Raw genomic sequence first — 18,967 nt, 5'->3', positions numbered from 1 at the left:
CTCAAGCTGTGAGGAACAGGAGTAAGATCTAGGAATTCCAGCAGATTTGCTTAAATCCTGTAAATCCGATTTAGGAGGGGAGAACAACTAGTCAGCTTTTGTTTAATTCCCCACCACGCAATCGCATACAGGCCTCTGCAGCGATGTTCTTAACCAGTGTGCTCAGCACCAGAACCCAGTTTTCTTTTATTCCCCAGCAACAGCATCGTGGGGTGGTACAGGCCCTGAACTCAGAGAGGACAGCATCATTCACTGCACTTACACGTGAACTATTAATGGAATGACTCCCAGTACGTCACAGAACACATGTAAACACCCAATGTAAGCTTAACATGCTAGTGAAACAACAACAGCTCAAATTGCTAAGGATGATCAGTAACTGGAGGTTTTTTGGTTACAGCATGGGATCCTGAGCCAAAAGAACCACTAGAGTACTGTTGAAAGAAGCACTGTAAGACCTGAGTGCATCTGAAAAGCATTCTGTTTCCTTCCTTCTTCCTCCAAATAAGTCACTACCTTCAAGGACTGGAAAACTTTAGCATGGTAATTTTAAGCTCACTGTAGACATGTAAAAGGTCAGAAAAAACCTCAAACAACTGAACCTGTGAAGTTCACCATGAAGAAGTAAAATCCAAAAATTGATGTCCAGATTAGTAGGAGCTGCACAAAATTTCAAAAGCAAAAATAGAATAAAAAAGTATTAGTTTCTCGATTACAGCCTCTTATATAAGACAATTCTTTAGACACTAAAATGTGGTACTTTTAGCAGGGCTGCTAGCTTAAGAGGCACAAAACTATACTTGTACTGTACATTTTAATAAAAAGAAAGAAAAACCATCAACGGAAGTGAATTTAGAATTCCTTAGTTCCTCACTCCCGGCTTAGCTTGTCACCTTCAGAAACAAAGAATTAGCATGTAGCTCTCCTTCTCAGACAGCATCTTTTAGACTGAAAATCCAAAATGTCACAGAACTAAAGTGTTTTCCTACACACACGGACATCATGTTCCTACCGACCCCAGATCCTCTGAAGGGCCTGTTCATGCCATAATAGCAACAACAGAATAAGCTACCCTGGGGGGATAACCCACTAATGAGCCATTGTAAGGAACAGTTAAATGAAAATTGCTTCAAAAACTTGAAAGCATACACTTGAGCAATATTTATGTGATGAGTAGGTATTGGCCTGGAGCTCCAGAGGAGTCGGCTCCAGCTCCATGCAAACTCTACACTGCCGGGTGGGTCATCACAGTCTCTGTGTGCCTGACTCCCCTCTTACTCTTTGCTTTTTCTTCATGCCCCTAAGAATTACAGATATAAATGGCTATCTCCTTAGTTCTCTGGGGCACTGTTGTTTCCTTACAAATTATGTACTGGTCCTAAAACAAGAGGGACCTGCCTGTAGTCTTGTGATACTCTAGTGAAAAAATAACAAATCAAAACTAATAATTAATTACATTATTTCTGTATCAGTCCATGTTTGAACTCTCCCCCTTTTAGTTTTTTTACCAAAACAGTGGAATGTTTTGTTGTAGATTGAGTCACCCAAGCCAAACAACAGTCTTGTATTATTTTATTATACTAGACAACATAACTGATGGCACCGTACCTGTCCCACCTGCAAATCAGAGGGTCTAAACCACAAGCTTCTGTGTTGAAGTTATATTTGATCCTTACCAATGTATTGTGTATTAATAAGGAATTTTGCTGGAGTTTTCTTTGTCATTCTACAGCCTTCTTGCACAGCAGCAGGAACTGAAAAAATTTCAAGAGGAACCAAATTATGTATACACAATGTAGGAATACAAGTAATGAGATTACTATCAGTTTAATTTGGCTCAATGTCTGGGCCTGAGCACTTTTTGACAGCAGCCCAGAAGTTAGGCAGGAAGCTTATACATGAGGAAAAGTGACCCCCTAACTGCTAGAAAATGCACTTCCATGAATTCCTAGAAGTTTTAATCTCACAGTGAGGACATGACTCCACACTGTGGCTAGCTGAACAACACACTGCGGAAATCCTAAGACCGCAAGATCCAAGAACCTCCTGAACAAAGGCAGCTGATGGCCAGGATGGGTGTCTTTCACTCTGGAAAGAAGGGTGTGTTCAAGATCTGTACAGCAGTCCTGACAGACACCACTTGACATCGAACACTCACTGAAGTCTGCTTTTCACTTTTTTTTCCAAAGACTCCAACTTTCATTGCTTGTCCACAGTCCCTTTGGTAAAGAACGTTATACATAACGTGTGATCTGAGGAAACCTCCTCAGGAGCTTGTTCACTTTGGCTGAAGTGAAGTTTCCCCTTGGTGACAGGGTGTCGTCGTTTTGAGCCTTGCGCTCCTTCTGAAACAGAAGAAGAAACCACACAATATTAACTCTGTTTATTTCCCCTTTTGACTCTCTCTCACCAAAGGCAACTACTAATTGTACTGGCATGTTTCTTTCAGAAGAATGCTGTTTTTTTAAGGAACACTTAAAATACCACTCAGCTCAATAATCACAAAGCTTTCAAAAGCTGATGGCCTCAAAATAGTGAAGTTAATGAATTACTGACAATTTTCTAAGACAATATTCTTCCATATTCTTAGTTAACAACATTACAAACTTATAGTAACAACAAGGATGATTTTTTCTTTTTGATTTCTGTTGTTCATTTGTTCCCTTTATAATCTACAAAATAAATTGTGGACAATGTTTATGCTGTCAAACAGCAACAGTAAATAACTGTTTATTAAATGATAGTAGTATTACTGAAAAAAAAATGAAAACCTGATATCAGTTTAAGGACAAGTTTAGTCCATGTACTTACCTTTAGTCTGCTTTTGAAACTAACTTGATTTCAAATTTATCTTGTAGCTGGAAGCCTCTAATTTCCAAACAATATGAAATTTATTTTTCAAGAAAATGACTAGCCTTTAAAGTCAGAAACAGCCTAAAAGAACTCCTAATTTTCATGTATCCTGAAAATCCTGTTTGTTATGAGGATTACTGAAACCACTGGTTATTTCTCTACCACCTTGGCTCCATCCCCACCCCTGCAGGCACAGAACTATTTGTAGATTCATGAAAGATTGGAATTTGGGAATCCTATCTTAGCACCCCCCCAGTGTGTAGAAAATGCAGGTATTGGATCGGTAGCTGAGTCAGCTATTTCTTAATTTTATGAATCACAGCAGTTGCAGAAACTTACCTACATTCCAACTCTCCCCAATTACAACATAATCCACAGCACTCAATGTACAAATCAATGCTCTACTAAACAGCTCCGAACTGTATTCTCTCTCATTCAAAACTATAACGGAACATGGAGAACAGCAGTGACCGTTATTGCTTAATTAGTGCTGGAACTTTAGAGATTAAAAACTGGAATAAATCAAAATAAATGGCCTAGGTTAGGGCCAATTGACAGCAACTGAGCTCTACTTCAAGAATCTGACAACACAAAAAGGACTGGATGTGACCATAGTTTCATCCTTAATTATAAGATATCAAACATCCAGTGGCTTCCTACATGCCTTTATTTTAATTTAATTTAACTTCCGCGTTCAAAATGGAAGGACTGTATGTTTGATTTACATCATTCTGCATCTCTCCTACGGCTCAAATGAACTGCAGCACCTATCAGATTGTTCAGAGAACGTTATTACTACTGGCACACAAAAAATGATGGGGGTCTTCTTCCTTGCCTGCTACTAGCCTTAAAGTACACAAAAGAGGCCTTAATTACTTCAGCCTTTGCCACGCAGTCATAGAAGACCCGGATCTCCTCGGCACAAGCGGCATCGTTGAAGTCGTTCTGCTTCCAGCAGGCCATCATCACCGACATCTCCGTAATGCACGTCGCCTCTAGGACGGAGAGACACAACCAAAGATATCAGGCGTTTGGGATTTCGAGCAAACAGCCACCACGGGGCATAAATCTGCAGAGAGAAGTTTAAGATGGGGTAGAGGCAGGTGAGGAAAAACAACACTGAAGTAAAGATCTCATCTTTGTTTTGTGCAGAGAAGATGTCGCCAGCACAAAGACTGGCACCACTGCAGCCACGCAACATCAGATTGAATTCTTAAGGTAAATGCTATGCTGATAAGTAATGAAGTATTTTACATGCACGATTCACATGCTGAACATCACAAGATGCAAGTTGTTGTTGTTGTACGAGAAAGTAATCTTGTCAGAAGACGCGTGTGTGCTGATTCTCCGGCACAAACCGGGCCGCTGCCCCCACCGCAGCCCTGCAGGGCACCAGACTCACCTCCCGCCTGCTCCCGGCGGTTCGCTACCTTGTCGGCCAGCACCAGCGGCCGGGTCGGACGGAGAACTGGGGGCCGCTTCTTCTGCCGCCACTGCCCGGAGACCCAGCGGGTGACCCAGGCCGGGTACACGGGCGCCGCCATGCTCTTTGCGACAGGCCGTACGGCGAGCGGGCCCCGCCCAGCCGGCCCGCGCGTGCGCTGCCGGTGCAGCGGCCGCTCTAGCCGCGGCCCCGCTGGCCCGGGGAACGGCGACCGCGGCCTCCGCGCTGGGACGGTAGCGCCGTCACCCCGTTAAAGGGCAAACCGCTCTGTTTGTGCTGTAACCTCGGCTCTGTCCCCCGTCCCGTCCTCCGGGCCAAGGCCGCGAAAATTAAATCACTGCTCACGGTTTCAGTGTTAGATCCACCCACCCAGTAACAACCCCAGCAGGTCACTTCTCAGAACCGTTTGTGCTGCAAACCCAACCAGTGACGGAGTGCACGCTTTTCAGCCAGTGCAGAAGACATCGTGATGGTTTCAAATAATTCAAACAGAATTCTTTTGAACTGTATGGAAACTTTTTGTGGCGCTTGAAACAGCACCACATCACTCTCAGCCCTCCCTCTCTCTCCACTGCATCCTGACGGCTGGATCTCCCCGGCACTGGTTACTGGTGTTCTACCCCATCTTCCAGGAAGATCATGGAACTGCTGTTTAGGAAAGGGCTGCGGTGTTCGCACAGCCTCCTGCTCGGCAGTGCAGAGCCTGCGGTGTAGGATTTAAATCCCCGGGAGTCCTCAACTCCTCTGGGCTGATTCTGGAGCTCCTACACCCCCAGCTGAAAGGACGGGTAATGCAGAAGGCGCAGAGGCATTTCAAGGGCTGGGGTACACACATTTCTGCACAGCACGTGGGACAAGGTGGATGTAGAGAAACGATAAGTTAGACGTCGCAGTGGGCACTTAAAATACTCAGATGCTTGTCATTTAGTGGCCACTAAAAAAGCCATCTTAATGCAGTGTCAGAGCTGCTTCAGGCACCACCAGTTTCCCCTGTGCACTGGAGGACATTGCAAGAACCACTTTTCTTCTGTAGGAATGTCGTGACAATGTTTTGTATAGGACATTGCTTTGGATGTAAAGCATAGATTCAACCTCCTAGCTGTGCACATAAAAAAAAGGCACTCCGCTTGCCTCTGCCCAGTATCATTATAGAATTTACTGCATCTGCAGATTTCATATATATCCTGACACATCTGATTCTATAATTATTTTTGTGTTATTGTTAAAATATTATTTTCTTAAAAGTCCAATTTAAAGAATATGAGAAGACATTTTTGAGTAAACAAAAGTTTTCTTTCGGTCCTTTTTAGAAGCAAATTTCCATTTCTTTAGGTTCAAATTCAAACGGTCTGTCTGGAAGTTCTGAAACATTTTGGTAAGAGGGATGTCACCCTACTTCCATTTTTTCTGATGGGACAGGCAATGAGCTATGGCTCTAGCTTGGCTACCAGTGGAGAAGAAAAACAACCTGACACCTTCAAATTAGGCTTGAGGGCTTGCATCCTGCAACTCTAAACTTAGAAGAAAATCCAAGACAGGGAGAAGTACTTTCCGGTATTCCAGTTCATGTGAGGTTTGGCTGCTTTTGGTTTTTCCTCTTCTAGTTACCCCTACGGGTACCCTCTTCTCTCTGCTGCACTAGGCTGCTGCAGTTACTAGCTAGACTTGCACAGGAACAGTAAAATGTTGCAAATACTAGGACACAAGAGAAGCTGAACTGCAATCCCTGTAAATCAGCCTTCCTGTCTCCAAATTACATTAGCTAATGGTGGCAGCACCTTCAGGTACATTCACCTTCAAAAGCTGCTCTCCCTTCTAAGTAATTCCAAGAAAAATGGGGGGGAGGCTGAGAAAGAAAAAAGCAAGCTACACAACAATAATTGTAAGAGCTTCCTGTCAGCTACTACCGTCTGCATTAGAATATCTTTTTTTTTGGCATTCAGCCTGGGATTACAGCATCAGCCTAAGAAATTCCTGAGCAGACAGAATAAGGTATGTGATGGTGTCTGCACACACCATGCAGAGATGCGTGAAGCAAGACACAAACATTAGTTTTAAGAGAGAATGTGGAACTACAGAAGAGGTGTGTTACTCAACAGCCAAATTTTTCAATAGCCTGCATTTTGTATAGCTGATAGCACACAGACACGACTAGGGGGGACAGAATTGCTGACTTTTCAGGGACAGTCAGAAGCGCAATTCCTTCAACACGCAGATGAGTGAACCGCACATATATTTCACTGTGAATCCTGAATGCACAACTCTAAAGAACATGTAAACTAACTGCATTCACAACTTCTTTACTTGAATCAGCACAGTTAAAGCTGAATCCTAGCCTGCATTTCAGCTAGTCAAAACCAAAATAGCCACACAGATTACACTATTAGTATTAGATTTGAAAAGAATCTATATGACAACTGGAATAAAGGCCAGTTATGATGCCATAGTAAATGCTATGCCACAATTAAATATAATGCTAACAATGCTGTAGTAAAATACACCCTTAAAATGAGTCTGATGCCTTAAATACCTCTAGGAGGTAAGAAATTGCACCACGGATCCTTCGCTTTCTGAAGTAACTACGTAAAACCTCCAGACACTGCTAGAAAAAACAAACCAAAACCAAACCAAACCAATTAGGGGATGAGGCTAAGAAATCAGTTGTATTGGGAGAATATATGGATAGAGTTGATATCCATGTCTTTCTGAACTGCTTGGATCCAGCTTTAAGGTAAATTCCAGTATATTCACTCCAGTTTATCCTGAATGCCCCAGTTCTCATAAACCTCATAATATCATCACCTACCACAGTCTATTCTCAGCTGTCTCACTGTGACCTCCTTAAAGTCCAATTTCACTGGAGATGCCTTAAAAGTTAAAGCACCCCCACTTTAACTTTAGTAGTGAAACTAACCAGTTTGCTAAAATTCGAGCCAGTTCAGACTTCTCTTGGTTGAGCTATTGTATTTGGACAGTATTAGCACTTAATGCTCTTACTAGCACAAATGGATTCATTAGAACAATGACAGATGCAATTGCCTTTCTGACGTGTCACGCCCCACCCCAACGCTAGGCTACCTTATCCTGAACTATCTCAGTCAGATCAGCCTCCCTGAACTATTCTGTCCATTTGACTAGTTCTGAGCTGACATCCCCAATCCCTAACTCCCAGATCTACTCAAATCCAGCCCATTTCCACTGCAAATTACCTGATGCCTCCTTATTTGCTCAGAGTTGCCACAAACTATCTTGACCTGCTCTGATCCATACCAAGATCCCCAGAACCATCTCTAGCTGAGACACTTCAGCATTCGATGGGTCTCTTCTGCGGGAAAGAAGGTATACAACAGCATGCAAATTAAAATGCCAGTCGTGTCAGAGCTCTGGAACAAATCCTGCAGCTCCATTCTTCTCCACCTTTCCCAGCCCCTCTGCAGGACCATGTGTCTCTCACTGCCAGCTCTGAGACACTGAATCATAAGAGAAGTGCAGTTTGTTAAAGCCTGACACAGGCTTTGGCTCAGCTGGTCATATCACTAAAAGCATTTTTGCCTCTGATTAATTTAAACCTGTCAGTAGAGGCCTCTGGGCAGAAGGAAGGAACCTGCCACCCTGTATGTTTCTGATTAATACAACTTCTCAGAAGGTGCCTGGAGACCCATCAACAATCTTAATTAAATCTAAGCAAATGGACGGCAGCTATCATTAAGGGAGTGGCTCTCTTGGGACAACGGCTGCAGAGTGGGTGTGCAAGGACGTTAGGCAGGCAGATGGCTGCTTGTCTAACGTAGCAAAGCCTGTTTAAACAGTGATGTCCCTGATGGCTGTGTTTCAATTCAATTTATCCTGCTCCCAGTCCTTTAGGAGTTATTCCTACACACCTGTCGAAACTACCCTCTACCAAGGTGCAAGAGGGGCATTTTCTCTGTGATTCTCCAGCTGCTGCACTTTGCAGACCACTTCCAGGGGAAAAATACCATTCTCCTTTCCCTCCAAAAATACATATCCACTGTGGCTTGGCTCTCATTCTACTTACCATCAGAGGGGACCCAGAGATCCTTCTGTCTGAAATTACTACAGGGACAGAACTAAGAAAAGGCAACTCTTTTAGTTCTGGAAATTATCAATGTTAGGTATCAATATTCTTCAGTGAAGTTATTTGCTTCCTAGAAATTGCAGTCTTTGCTAAAGGGCAGAAAACACAGTCTACTAGTTTAGTATATAAAATAGCCAGCTGCTTACTGAAAAAAGAGGCTGCACCTGATATCAGTTTTGGCAGGAAAATGAGAATGTTAGCTTGTCCAATGCAATTAATTGGATTGCTAGATTTTTAACCTTCTATTTGACATTTGCTTTTCCTCTCTCACCTCTCAGAGGACATAAACTTAGCCTAGCTTGTCAAGTCAATTCTGACACACAGCATCAATAGAATCTATTAGTGTTTCATATCAGCAGTAATGAGGAGATATCTATTTTTAGAATATTAATGCTAGTGAATAAAGCCATCCTGACGGCTTTGAACTCCTCTCTCTAGCCACACAGTAAACAGGCAAAATGCATGACAAACAATGAAGTGACTCACCCTAGTTAGTAGACGCCCACCAAAGGGTTTACAGAGATCATCTCTTTATCATCCTCAATATTTGATATCTTTGCTAAAATTTCCAGTTGTGTGTTTTTATGAGTATGGGCACCCGCACTGTAAGAACTTCATTAAGAAAGATGTTGCATATGCTCTTCAGTTGAAGTATCGTATAAGCTTTCCAATAGTCACAACACGAGTGATGACATTCAGCCACCATCTGCGTGGTTTGGATTTAAAGAAGCGAAGTGAGAAATCCAGTTAGCAGTCAACACCACAAATCAGAAACCTTTTTCAAAATATTAATAGTTGCTGCAGTGACCTTCCTCCTTGTCTGCATTCGCGTTACTTGCATTAGGAGAAAGACAACTAGGATTGTAAATTGAACTCACTTTGGCTAAGATTGGAAGTAGTCATTTGACATTACATAGCAATACTTTCAAATGCATTATTCGGTAAATTAATTGCAAACTCTTCAAGGGTATGAGACCCAGCTTCTCCTCCTGCCTCATCCAAGTAACAGCAGAGAAATAAAAGCAAAGCCCTGGTGGGAGAACCACCTTTAATTCAACATTTTGCAGTCCTTGCTGTGCAGAGAAGACGACGTTGTGAAGGTTGGTCAGGAGCTGGAACAGAACCGCAACCACAACTCTTCAGCCAGCTGGGGCGGGTTCCCACCTCTCCTGCCCCTGAGGGGTTTGCCTCGCAGCTGTACGAGTTATTCATACCACGCACTGGAAGAAATATTTCAGCCTTAATTCTTGCACACCACACACAATAACTGAAACACATTTAGTATATTAATATAGGCAACAGACAAACTGTTTATAAATCATGGATATACTGTGACATACCGGAGACGACAAAGCTTGTATGATCTATTACTACAGAAAAAAAACTCTGCAGACCCAAGAGAAATGCAAGGCTTGGGTGAGTATCATGGATGTGAAGAGTGGTAGCTGATACTCATTACCTTTTGAGAAGTTCGCCACTTGTAAGACTGTAAAAACCAGTTAAACCTAGGAGGACACTAATAACTCAGAAAAGTATTGAAACTCGCCTGTGACTACAAACTAAAAGTTGTACTTTGAAAAACTCTGACAAAAACATAGAAGACCTCTGATAAAGCTACTTACATATCTGTGCTACCTTCATACTCACGTTAAGAAGGGATATCAAATTAAGAAATACTCATGCTCGGCAACAGTCATGAACTCAAAGCAACAGCCTTCTATAGTACCTACATATAACAACCAAAAAAATTGTTTTAGAAAATCCGTGTAGGACTAACAAGAAAACCCTTTTTGACTGGCGACTGTAAGATCCTGAGTACAGATAATAAAGAGTGATGAAGGAATACTTGGGTGTGAACTAGCAAATTAATGAATCAAGGTCCCAAAGAATAAGTTTTTATCTGGTTGGCTAGCTACTCCTAAGTTTGTACCACCATATCTTCAATTCTATTGTTAGTTGACAAATGTGCTCATTTTGCTGCGCAGGAAGGCAAAGCGAGGCTTTAGGAAATCACTAGTCAAGAACTAAGCAGGTGCTATGACACACAAGCTTATATTGGTATTTCCTTCTGTTATTCCTGCAAGGACAAAACATTAAATGTAGCATGTCTCATTTTGGCAACAGCAGATAAATTACAAGAGATACCTGGACTTGGTTATAAATACCACACTTCTAGAAAATCTACTTAAATTCAGAATAAAACAGCAAAAGCAGTATCTGGTTCTTATTTTTTATGTTTAGTATAAAAAGCAAGATCAGAATTTTTTCTCCTGCCTATCCCACCAAACACTTGAATAAGAAAGGGGTTTGAGATACAGCTAACTAACAGAGCCATGCAAAGACGACTGAATGATTTTCTATAGATACATGAAATGAAGAGAACCTGAAGTAATTGAAGGGATTAATTTGAACAATGTATTGAAAGATCATTAAACTGTTCAGTAGAAGTTGATATTCAAAACTAAAGAAGCCTTAGTTTGTTTTATCTTAATTTACTTCTCAAGCACATTGTGGCCACTTCAATCCTGAATACACATATCTGTACTCTTAATCTGATTTGAGTAAGTCACTTCAACAATTAATTTGGATCTATTAACTTTGGTATTCATGTCTCCTGAGTAAATGAAAAAAAAAAAGAATGTAAACTGTAGTTCTGCACAATATCAGGTAATATGCTTTCTGGTGTGAAATACTTTGCTCAAAGTTGTGAATGATATAATTTAGTCTCTCATCCCATCGTAGGTATCACCTGGTAAATTACCAAAAAGAAATTAGGCAGAGTGACCTGCCCATAAGCTATTCAGTTACCCTGGAAAGTAGGAGTATTTGAGGCATGCTTACTTGGAGAGAAGAGACTTTATTGCTGCAATGTCATAAGGCACAATTGCTCTCCACAGACACTTGTCTTTTGCAATTCCTTCACTGGAAAAGCTATTTGTTAAAATACACCGTAATGAGGAGAATAAGTGACTGATAAAATACTTATAAAAATGATTAATATTTTTGAGATTAAGAAAAATCCCTGAAATAACATAGGACATTTGAGCAAGAGTCTGAAGACGTGTTCCTCTGAAGTCATGTAAGCCACAAGGAAACTATAACAAATGCAAAATGAGTAAATTCCTGTTTTCCCCCACATCTTGACACCTGCAAGTCAGGAGTGGCTTCACACCACAGAGCTGAAATCCAAATCAAAGCAGTTGCTAAGATCTTCACTGCTGAAATCCAATCACAGCAGAAACTTACTTCATGCACCGGAAAAAATAGTCTCTGTGAGTTTTTCTTCTATTTCAAGGCAAACATTTGGAGCGAGGTAAAAATTTGCAGTCTCAACTTTCAAAGCAATTTTCACATCAAGCTCTTACAAAGATGGGTCAGTGTTGCCTCGTCCTCTTGAGAAAAATCTCATGCATATAGTCCCAAAATCTTCCCTGATGCGACTCGTTGCGATGAATCATAGCAGTGAGGGCCTCACCCTGATCAAGGCTTTGCCAATAATCCTGCAGCCACATCTCTTTCCAACTGAAATAAAAAGAGACACCACCATAAACCATTAAAACAACAAATGAGTCTGCAGCTGTAATAGCACTGAAACAATTTCTTTTCTTTCACCTAAGAGCAGAACAGGCCCAGAGATGGTCATGATAAGGTATGTTGTTACCACGCCATTGTGCTCCAAGTAATTTAAAGAAACTTGCTATGAAAATTCTCTACAGAAAATATAAATTCACTATTAGCTTTACAATACTCTAGAAGTATCAGCATGTGACTGTAGAGTTAACCAAAGAGACGAATAAAAATTTCTATTAAAACAAAATCTAGCACAAGTCCTTATATGATTTTGAGAGTAGCCTTCCATGGCCAGTATGCATACAACAGCCTAAGAATCAATTCTTTTTTCAGATAAACTATTTAACAATTAGGGAATGACAGCTACTCAGTACAAAATCAGGTTATACATGGCAGAGACAGAAAAAATCATTATATTCCTCAACCCCGACTCTATTCTTTATATCCAGACTACGTGGTTGAGTATACTCTTTCTCTTGTTCAGCGCATTCATTCTCAAACTTTTAATAGCACAGACTATATCACTGCGATTTTCAACAATTCCCGTTCATGACCATGTGGCCTACCTCTCTCTTTGTGTTATATCAAAGTATGGCAATAATTTATTTATCTCTTCTCCATCACAGCCCATCACAGATTTTGAAAAGGAGGACCAAACATGATGCTCTTTTAGATCTGTCCATACGAGTTACCCAATACTTGTTAACTTATATACAGAACTTCTCACTTCTTCTCCCTCCTGATCACAGAAATAAGTACAGTGCCTTCTGTATTTGCTCTATGCGCCATATATTAAAGCCAGCATGGCTGCACTGCTCAGAAGCAGACCTCACCCGCTGCTCCAGGACAACCAAAACAGCATACAGCTTGTCTGCCTTGGGCATTAGTTTCCTGTGGTCAACAGCACCATCTGTGGTGGGACATTTCTGCAGTGTACAGCAATGGAGGCCTCAAAATAAACCTTTTAACACAGATTACAATGTGAAGGATCACACAGAGAGGCTTACTTCTGCATTAAAAACAAGTCTGCCAAAAGGTTCCTTTGTAAAATGCAGCACTTGGACATACTGTGAGATCACTTTGCTTACCAGCTAAATTCATTAACCTTTGAGCAAGGACTGCCAACTATGAGTTACTTGTTTTTTACAGCATTGAATAAGGGCAAATGTTAGGAAAGTGAGTATACTTTCATTAAGTACTACACAGGACTCTAAATGGCAGTAGGTGATAGAAAATGTTTTCCAGCTGAACTCTGCAGAAGCAACACTGCAAGGAATTCCAGTATCCAAGCAAAGACTTCCACCAAAAACATTAAATAAGAACACTTTGGTATTTGTCTTTTTACACTGCTGTTTTTAAGAAGATAACTTCATTCTGATTCTGTAACTTGGAAAAAATTGGTACCCCACGATGAACAAGACAGTACAAATATCCTGAAACTGCCAACTACATTCACCTGAAATGTTATTGCCATGAGATACAGATCTGTCTTTAATCCTGGCTGATTATTGGCTTCGATTGCAAGAGATGCCTTACAGTGTACACGTGGCAAAAGTTCTGTCAATTCAGCACATTCATCAACCCTAAAAAATTACATTTGGGAATAAGGGTTACAGGGCATGCAGATGCGCAATGTAACCATACTGTAATTGGATACTTGCTCTAAAAATGCATAAACTCCAATTGCCTTTGTTGTTCTCCGAGTTCCAGAACCCCACATCACAGTGTATGTCTACAGTCAGACCTAGTATGTTGCATATATTCTATCACTGATAACCTCACTAGGCCTGCATAATTTTTCCACAATAATGTTTTCTAAAGTAACAAGATACACAATTGACTGACCTAGTAGATAGCTATCTAAAGTGATCACACTGTTGATAATATGACTGCCACACTCTGACAAAATAAGAGCATGTCTACCTAATGCTTTGGTGGCAATTTTATGTTATTGTCACACCATTTACAAAATCATTTTCTGTTTTGAGGATAAAAATGGTGAAAGCTCAGATGCTTATGAGATAGAAACCACTATATTTCACTGGACATCCCCTTGATCACGCCTTGGAAGGTATAGATACATGTGGTTCTAAAGTAGATAGCAGACAATGTAAAAGCTTCCCTGATACAATTTTTCCAGACATATGTCTATGACCAGGGGAAGAATAACACGCTGTGGTTCAACGAGACCTGGAAACTTCCATGGGATGCAACTGCAGCCTGGATTATGGACCAGCTGTTCAAATCTCCGTGCTGATGGCCACTGCACAGAATGATGGACTACCCCAGCTTGTCATTAAGTGCCACAGGCACTCGTGCTGTGCATTGACAGGTATTTCTCTGCTGCCACCTGCTGCTCAAGCAAACGAAAAGTAGCGAACACTCTGATAGGGTAGGAGGATGCTGCATAGCATGCTGGAAGGGAAAAGCACGTTTTGCTACCGAGACTGAGAAAAGGTATTGCTATAAAAAATCTCCAATAATCAATCAACCAACAGAAAACAAAGGATTATGGGCCCCTTTACTTACAAGCATAACTTTTCAAGTAGTCAATATAAGAATTATTGTACTGTGAAAAATGCTTTTTAATGACAAGTTCTGTGAAACAGACAGCATTTCCTAAACAAGCTGGATGAACCCAGGCTTATTTTCCTTTTTTAGTATCAGCTGGCCATTTTTGAAAGTGTCCAAACATAAGACGAAGTAGTTTTCCGCACCATATCCACAAATAACTTAGTTCTGGGTTAGTGTACTTGAAACAACGGGTTCTACATTGTCAACACACTTTCTTCGAACATTTTAACACTCCTAAGCATTCAGTTCTTTGGTCCAGAAATTATTAACAAGGCTATAAACTAGGATAGAGTATATTTACAACTTCCTTTTGGATAGTGCATGAGATCTTCCCAATATTTTCAAAAATTCCTTTATTGAATACCACGGTGGGACTGACATCAGAACATTGAAACCTTTGGTTGCACAGGTATGAACACAGGCAAGATCTGCCATAGCTGAGGGTTCATCTTTATGATGGCTGTCTGGTGGCTTATAGAATGTCAATTGCATGCACTTGAGTAGTTACTTAAAAAGACAGAAATGCTTGCAGGTAATGCAAAGAAAAATGACAACCCTGGGGGATCCAAACATGTTGCACCAGTAATGCACACAACAAAAAGTGCGCACCTGGCTTATGGACTGCAAGAACCCTTCCTTCTAGAAACTGCAACTTCAAACACTGTCAAAGGAAAAACTCAAGGTTCGGGAACCCAAGCACCAACTTCTTTGGTACCAATGCATGTATTAATGCTAAGTAGACTATGCAAGCAAAACTCTGTTCTGCCCATCAAAAGTGGTTGCCTGGGGGTTGGTGATGCTAGTTCCCTGCACACAGACTGCAGGGCAGCTGGCACTAGGCATGGCAAACTCTGGGCTGTGGGCCTGGGAGGCTCCAAAACCACCAGCAACCCCTGCGTTCAGAGGGGACAAGAAACTACACAGCCTATTCTCTGTCCTGTGTGGTCTCTCTCCTAAATAAATGGAATGGCGTCCTTCAACACAAGCCAGAATTCTGTCACACAAAGCAACAAAGGGTCTTGTAAAGTATTCTGGGTGAGCCCAACTTCTGCTCTGAAGTCAAGAGGAGTTAACCAGGCCTGCACTGAACAGTGGCAACCCCAGTCTTAACACAGTCCTTTGTGATGAGGTATAGAGCTTCTTTCCCCCAAGGGCTACCAAGTGCTTTACCATCACTGTACTGAAAAACATACTGCAAAGAGGCTGAGACAGACAAAGGATAACCACATTGTCCAAGGTCACAGCGCATTTTAGACTATGGACATCTCAGGCTCCTCATTCAACCACTAACTGATAGCACCATCCAAGCCACTTTTTCAGCCTCAGTGTTACATAGTATTAGCAGAACCACCATACGCTCACAAGACAAAGTGTAACTGGAGATGTACTAAGAAATCCTTTAAATAAAATGCATTATCAAAAGCTACAGTTTCTATTTATTTAGAGCTTCTTTTCCCTCAAAAAGCACAGTATTGGTACATTACCTGTCTCCTCCAGGGAGGTCTTCAACACTTCCAAACCCAGGGGTTGGCATAGGACATCCCATGTGTTTGGACTGAGCTATGCGAGGTCTGGGAGCTGGAATTTTCCCATGAGACTTTTTGTGTTCCTGCTCCTCTTTGATCCGTGTGTTCTCCCTGTCACAGATGAAACACTCGAAGCCATTCAGGTAATTGGGCAGAGTCATGTCATTCACACCCCACTCCCGCCTCTCCAAGCTCTCTAGCAAGAACTGGTTTTTGATTCCACCAAGGTTTTTATACTCTAGATACTTCATATATTCCTCTCCATTCTTGTCCAGGAAATCAAGATACTTTGCGAGCTCTTGGGGGCTGTCAAAGTCATCTATAAGAATGATGGAGAGGTTGTTTGGCATCCAGTCCCGCACAGCTGGGGAGCCTCGGTATACTGGAACAGCACCCAAATGCATTGGACGCCACAGCTTCTCTGTCATGTAGTCGTCACATATGGCATTCTCCAAGGCCAGATGAAACTTGTACCTGGCGATAAAAGTCATAAATTCAGAATCTTCCGTAGTGGCTGTAGAAGTGTCTTTCAGTCGCTCACTGGGAAGCTCACGGTTATGCAGGCATTTCCCATAGGAGTCAACCTAAAATAACAAGCAGCATCTTTACATCTTTGTTTGCAGGGAGCTTGTTTTCAGAGCTGATAATTCTTATAAAATTCCTAACTTTGATCAGTTCCCAGCCACCTTAGTTTAGTTTTGCTTTCACTCCAAGTTTTTTCCTTTGGGACTATTCCTAGAATCCCATTTTCTAACACCTCTGGAGGAAACTGAGTGCTGTTTCAAAAGCAGCACAAACTATGCTACAGATTGAGGGGGGATGAGGGAACGCAGGAAAAGGAAGATATCACCCAAAAATGTATTTATTAGCAGCTAAATCAGAAACTGAGAGCTAAGAAAGGGCATTCAACTATCTCTATGTTAATTTAAAAGTCATCTTTCTACTTAAGAAAGACCCAGTAGTTTTCCAGTTATTACACACAGTTCCTGCCAGTCTCAGCATGGCTAGAAAAAAACTTTCCATTTGTCAGACTGAGAAAAATTGATGCAGGGAGATAGAAGAATACTGCCTAAAAATGAATGGCAATACATTTGACCTGGAATCTGCTTCACACTTCAACAACACAGTCATATTTTAAGAATTATTTTATCTTTGCTTCACTAATGACTACGTGATGAACTTGCACAATAAATTAATTGCAACCAACAGAACCGGAAGAAATTACTAGGAAAAAGATGTTTCAGATAAAGGCTAAAAACAGATACCTTTTTTCCTAATCCACTATCCTTCAGAATTTTTAAGAAAAAAAAAGCATTGAGCTTTTTTCTGCTTGAAAGAACAACGTTATTTCAGCTTACGCAGCTACTCTCCATCAGCTGTGCCACAGCAGTACAAGGCACCACAGAAATACCACGGTCCTACCTACACAGGTAAGGAGCAGATTCTCAAAATGCAGCAACCTGTCTTTTTATTGCCCGTCCCTACTTTCAAATGGGAGCAAAGCCTGAACCAGACAGCCTTCCTGTCCACTAACTTAAAGGTCCAGAGGTTTCATCAACTTCTTGGTCCACAAGACCAAACTTATCTGGGCTTAGCCCACCTTGTGACTGATGCCGTGTGGTCAACTCCACAACTCACAGCTACCCCCAGGTGTATCTCCTGGCAGCGGTGCAGTCTAGGCCGTGCTTTGGGGAGGAGTACAACTAGTTTTTCTGTCCAGCCTGCAGTCAGCATGCATCCCGCGATGATTCACACCCTGGCCAAAAGCAGGGGCAGGCAGAGCCCATTAAAACGCGGATGCGGAGGGGGCCGGAGGGCTCAGCTCCCGCGGCAACTCCGCGCCACGGCCTCCCCGAGCGCTCACGCACCTGGATGTACTTCATGAGCTCCCGCACGTAGCGATCCCGGTCCGAGGGCACGTCGCAGTGGGACTGCAGGTACAGCACCGGGCCGTAGCCCCTCCGCCGCCACGCGTCCTTCTCGGCCAGCGGCACGGCCGGGCCCCGCAGGTACCCCACGCCGGGCAGCCACTGCAGCGTCAGCGGGTAGTCGGACTCCCGACGGAAGGTGGCCGTGTAGTTGAAGAGCTGGATGCCGGGCGGGTGCGAGAGAACGTAGTTGTTCATGGGGGACTCCTCGTGGAAGAGCGCCCAGGTCTGGTGGGGCAGGCGGGGCAGCGGCGCCTCGTAGGCCCTGAAGTCGGTGCCGTAGAAGATGAGGGCCTTGGTGCGGCGGTGCCGCGCCGCCCGCCGGCTGCGGGTGGCCAGGCAGGAGCCCCGCGGGCAGTCGATCCGCTCCGTGTCGCCGGGGAAGTGCGGGAACAGGCTCCCGCTCCACCACAGCAGGATGGGCAGCGCCTTGTTGCTCCGCGTGTCGTTGTTGCCGGGGCCGCGGTACGACGCGGCGGCCACGAAGGCCGCGCCCGGCGGGACGGCATCCTGCGCCCACCCGCCCGCCGCGCACGGCTCCTCGGCGCCCGCCGGCCCGGCCTCCTCCTCCTCCTCCAACGGCGGCCCGTCCGCGGCCAGCGCGGCCCAGCCCAGCGCCAGCACCACGCAGAGGGAAGCGCAGCCCCGCCGCGGGCCGCAGCCCGGCCTGCCGCCCCCCATGCCCGCCGCCCCGGGCCAGCCCCGCCCGCCCCGCCCCGCCCCGCCGAGCGGCCGCCAGGACCCGCCCTCGGGCCGCGCTCCGTCACGGGCCGCGCGCCCCGCCGCCGCAAGGGGCCGCAGAGGGAGCGGGGCGGGCGGCGGTAACGCGCGCGGTGTGAACCGCGGGGCCTGTGGCGCACCGGCACCCGGAGTACCTAGAGAACTGCAGTCCAGCAGCGGGCTGCTAGAACTGCCGCTCGGCTGGGGAACTGCTAGAAGCTTCACATTCATTCCTTAGGAGAGAACTTAATCGCAG

At 43.5% G+C, this 18,967-nt stretch overlaps 2 protein-coding genes across 2 annotated transcripts; both read right to left on the bottom strand.

Annotated features, from left to right (window-relative positions):
* Nucleotides 1–1,555: 1,555 nt before the first annotated feature.
* Nucleotides 1,556–4,447, bottom strand: CHCHD1 (coiled-coil-helix-coiled-coil-helix domain containing 1). Its single transcript, XM_005500129.3, has 3 exons — nucleotides 4,256–4,447; nucleotides 3,730–3,848; nucleotides 1,556–2,345 (listed from the first exon to the last, which is right to left on the bottom strand). Exons 1-3 carry the CDS (start codon nucleotides 4,395–4,397, stop codon nucleotides 2,235–2,237), a joined length of 372 nt encoding a protein of 123 aa, XP_005500186.2. The 5' UTR covers nucleotides 4,398–4,447; the 3' UTR covers nucleotides 1,556–2,234.
* A 6,783-nt stretch (nucleotides 4,448–11,230) lies between these two features.
* On the bottom strand, nucleotides 11,231–18,728 carry FUT11 (fucosyltransferase 11). Its single transcript, XM_005500067.3, has 3 exons — nucleotides 17,932–18,728; nucleotides 16,022–16,647; nucleotides 11,231–11,915 (listed from the first exon to the last, which is right to left on the bottom strand). The coding sequence occupies exons 1-3, from the start codon at nucleotides 18,670–18,672 to the stop codon at nucleotides 11,768–11,770; spliced, it is 1,515 nt and encodes a 504-aa protein (XP_005500124.2). The 5' UTR covers nucleotides 18,673–18,728; the 3' UTR covers nucleotides 11,231–11,767.
* Between the last annotated feature and the right edge of the window lie 239 nt (nucleotides 18,729–18,967).

This window comes from Columba livia, chromosome 6 (genome assembly GCF_036013475.1).
Source record: "Columba livia isolate bColLiv1 breed racing homer chromosome 6, bColLiv1.pat.W.v2, whole genome shotgun sequence".
Taxonomy (NCBI): domain Eukaryota; kingdom Metazoa; phylum Chordata; class Aves; order Columbiformes; family Columbidae; genus Columba; species Columba livia.
This window is presented reverse-complemented; position numbering and strand designations above follow the sequence as displayed.

Coding starts and splice junctions, on each gene's coding strand:
- FUT11 (XM_005500067.3), bottom strand. CDS start 18,672: ATGGGGGGCGGCAGGCCGGGCTGCGGCCCGCGGCGGGGCTGCGCTTCC. Junction 16,648..17,931: donor AGCTCATGAAGTACATCCAG/GTGCGTGAGCGC, acceptor TTGTTATTTTAG/GTTGACTCCTATGGGAAATG. Junction 11,916..16,021: donor GACCTCCCTGGAGGAGACAG/GTAATGTACCAA, acceptor TTTTTATTTCAG/TTGGAAAGAGATGTGGCTGC.
- CHCHD1 (XM_005500129.3), bottom strand. CDS start 4,397: ATGGCGGCGCCCGTGTACCCGGCCTGGGTCACCCGCTGGGTCTCCGGG. Junction 3,849..4,255: donor CCGCCGGGAGCAGGCGGGAG/GTGAGTCTGGTG, acceptor TCTCCGTCCTAG/AGGCGACGTGCATTACGGAG. Junction 2,346..3,729: donor ACTGCGTGGCAAAGGCTGAA/GTAATTAAGGCC, acceptor CTTCTGTTTCAG/AAGGAGCGCAAGGCTCAAAA.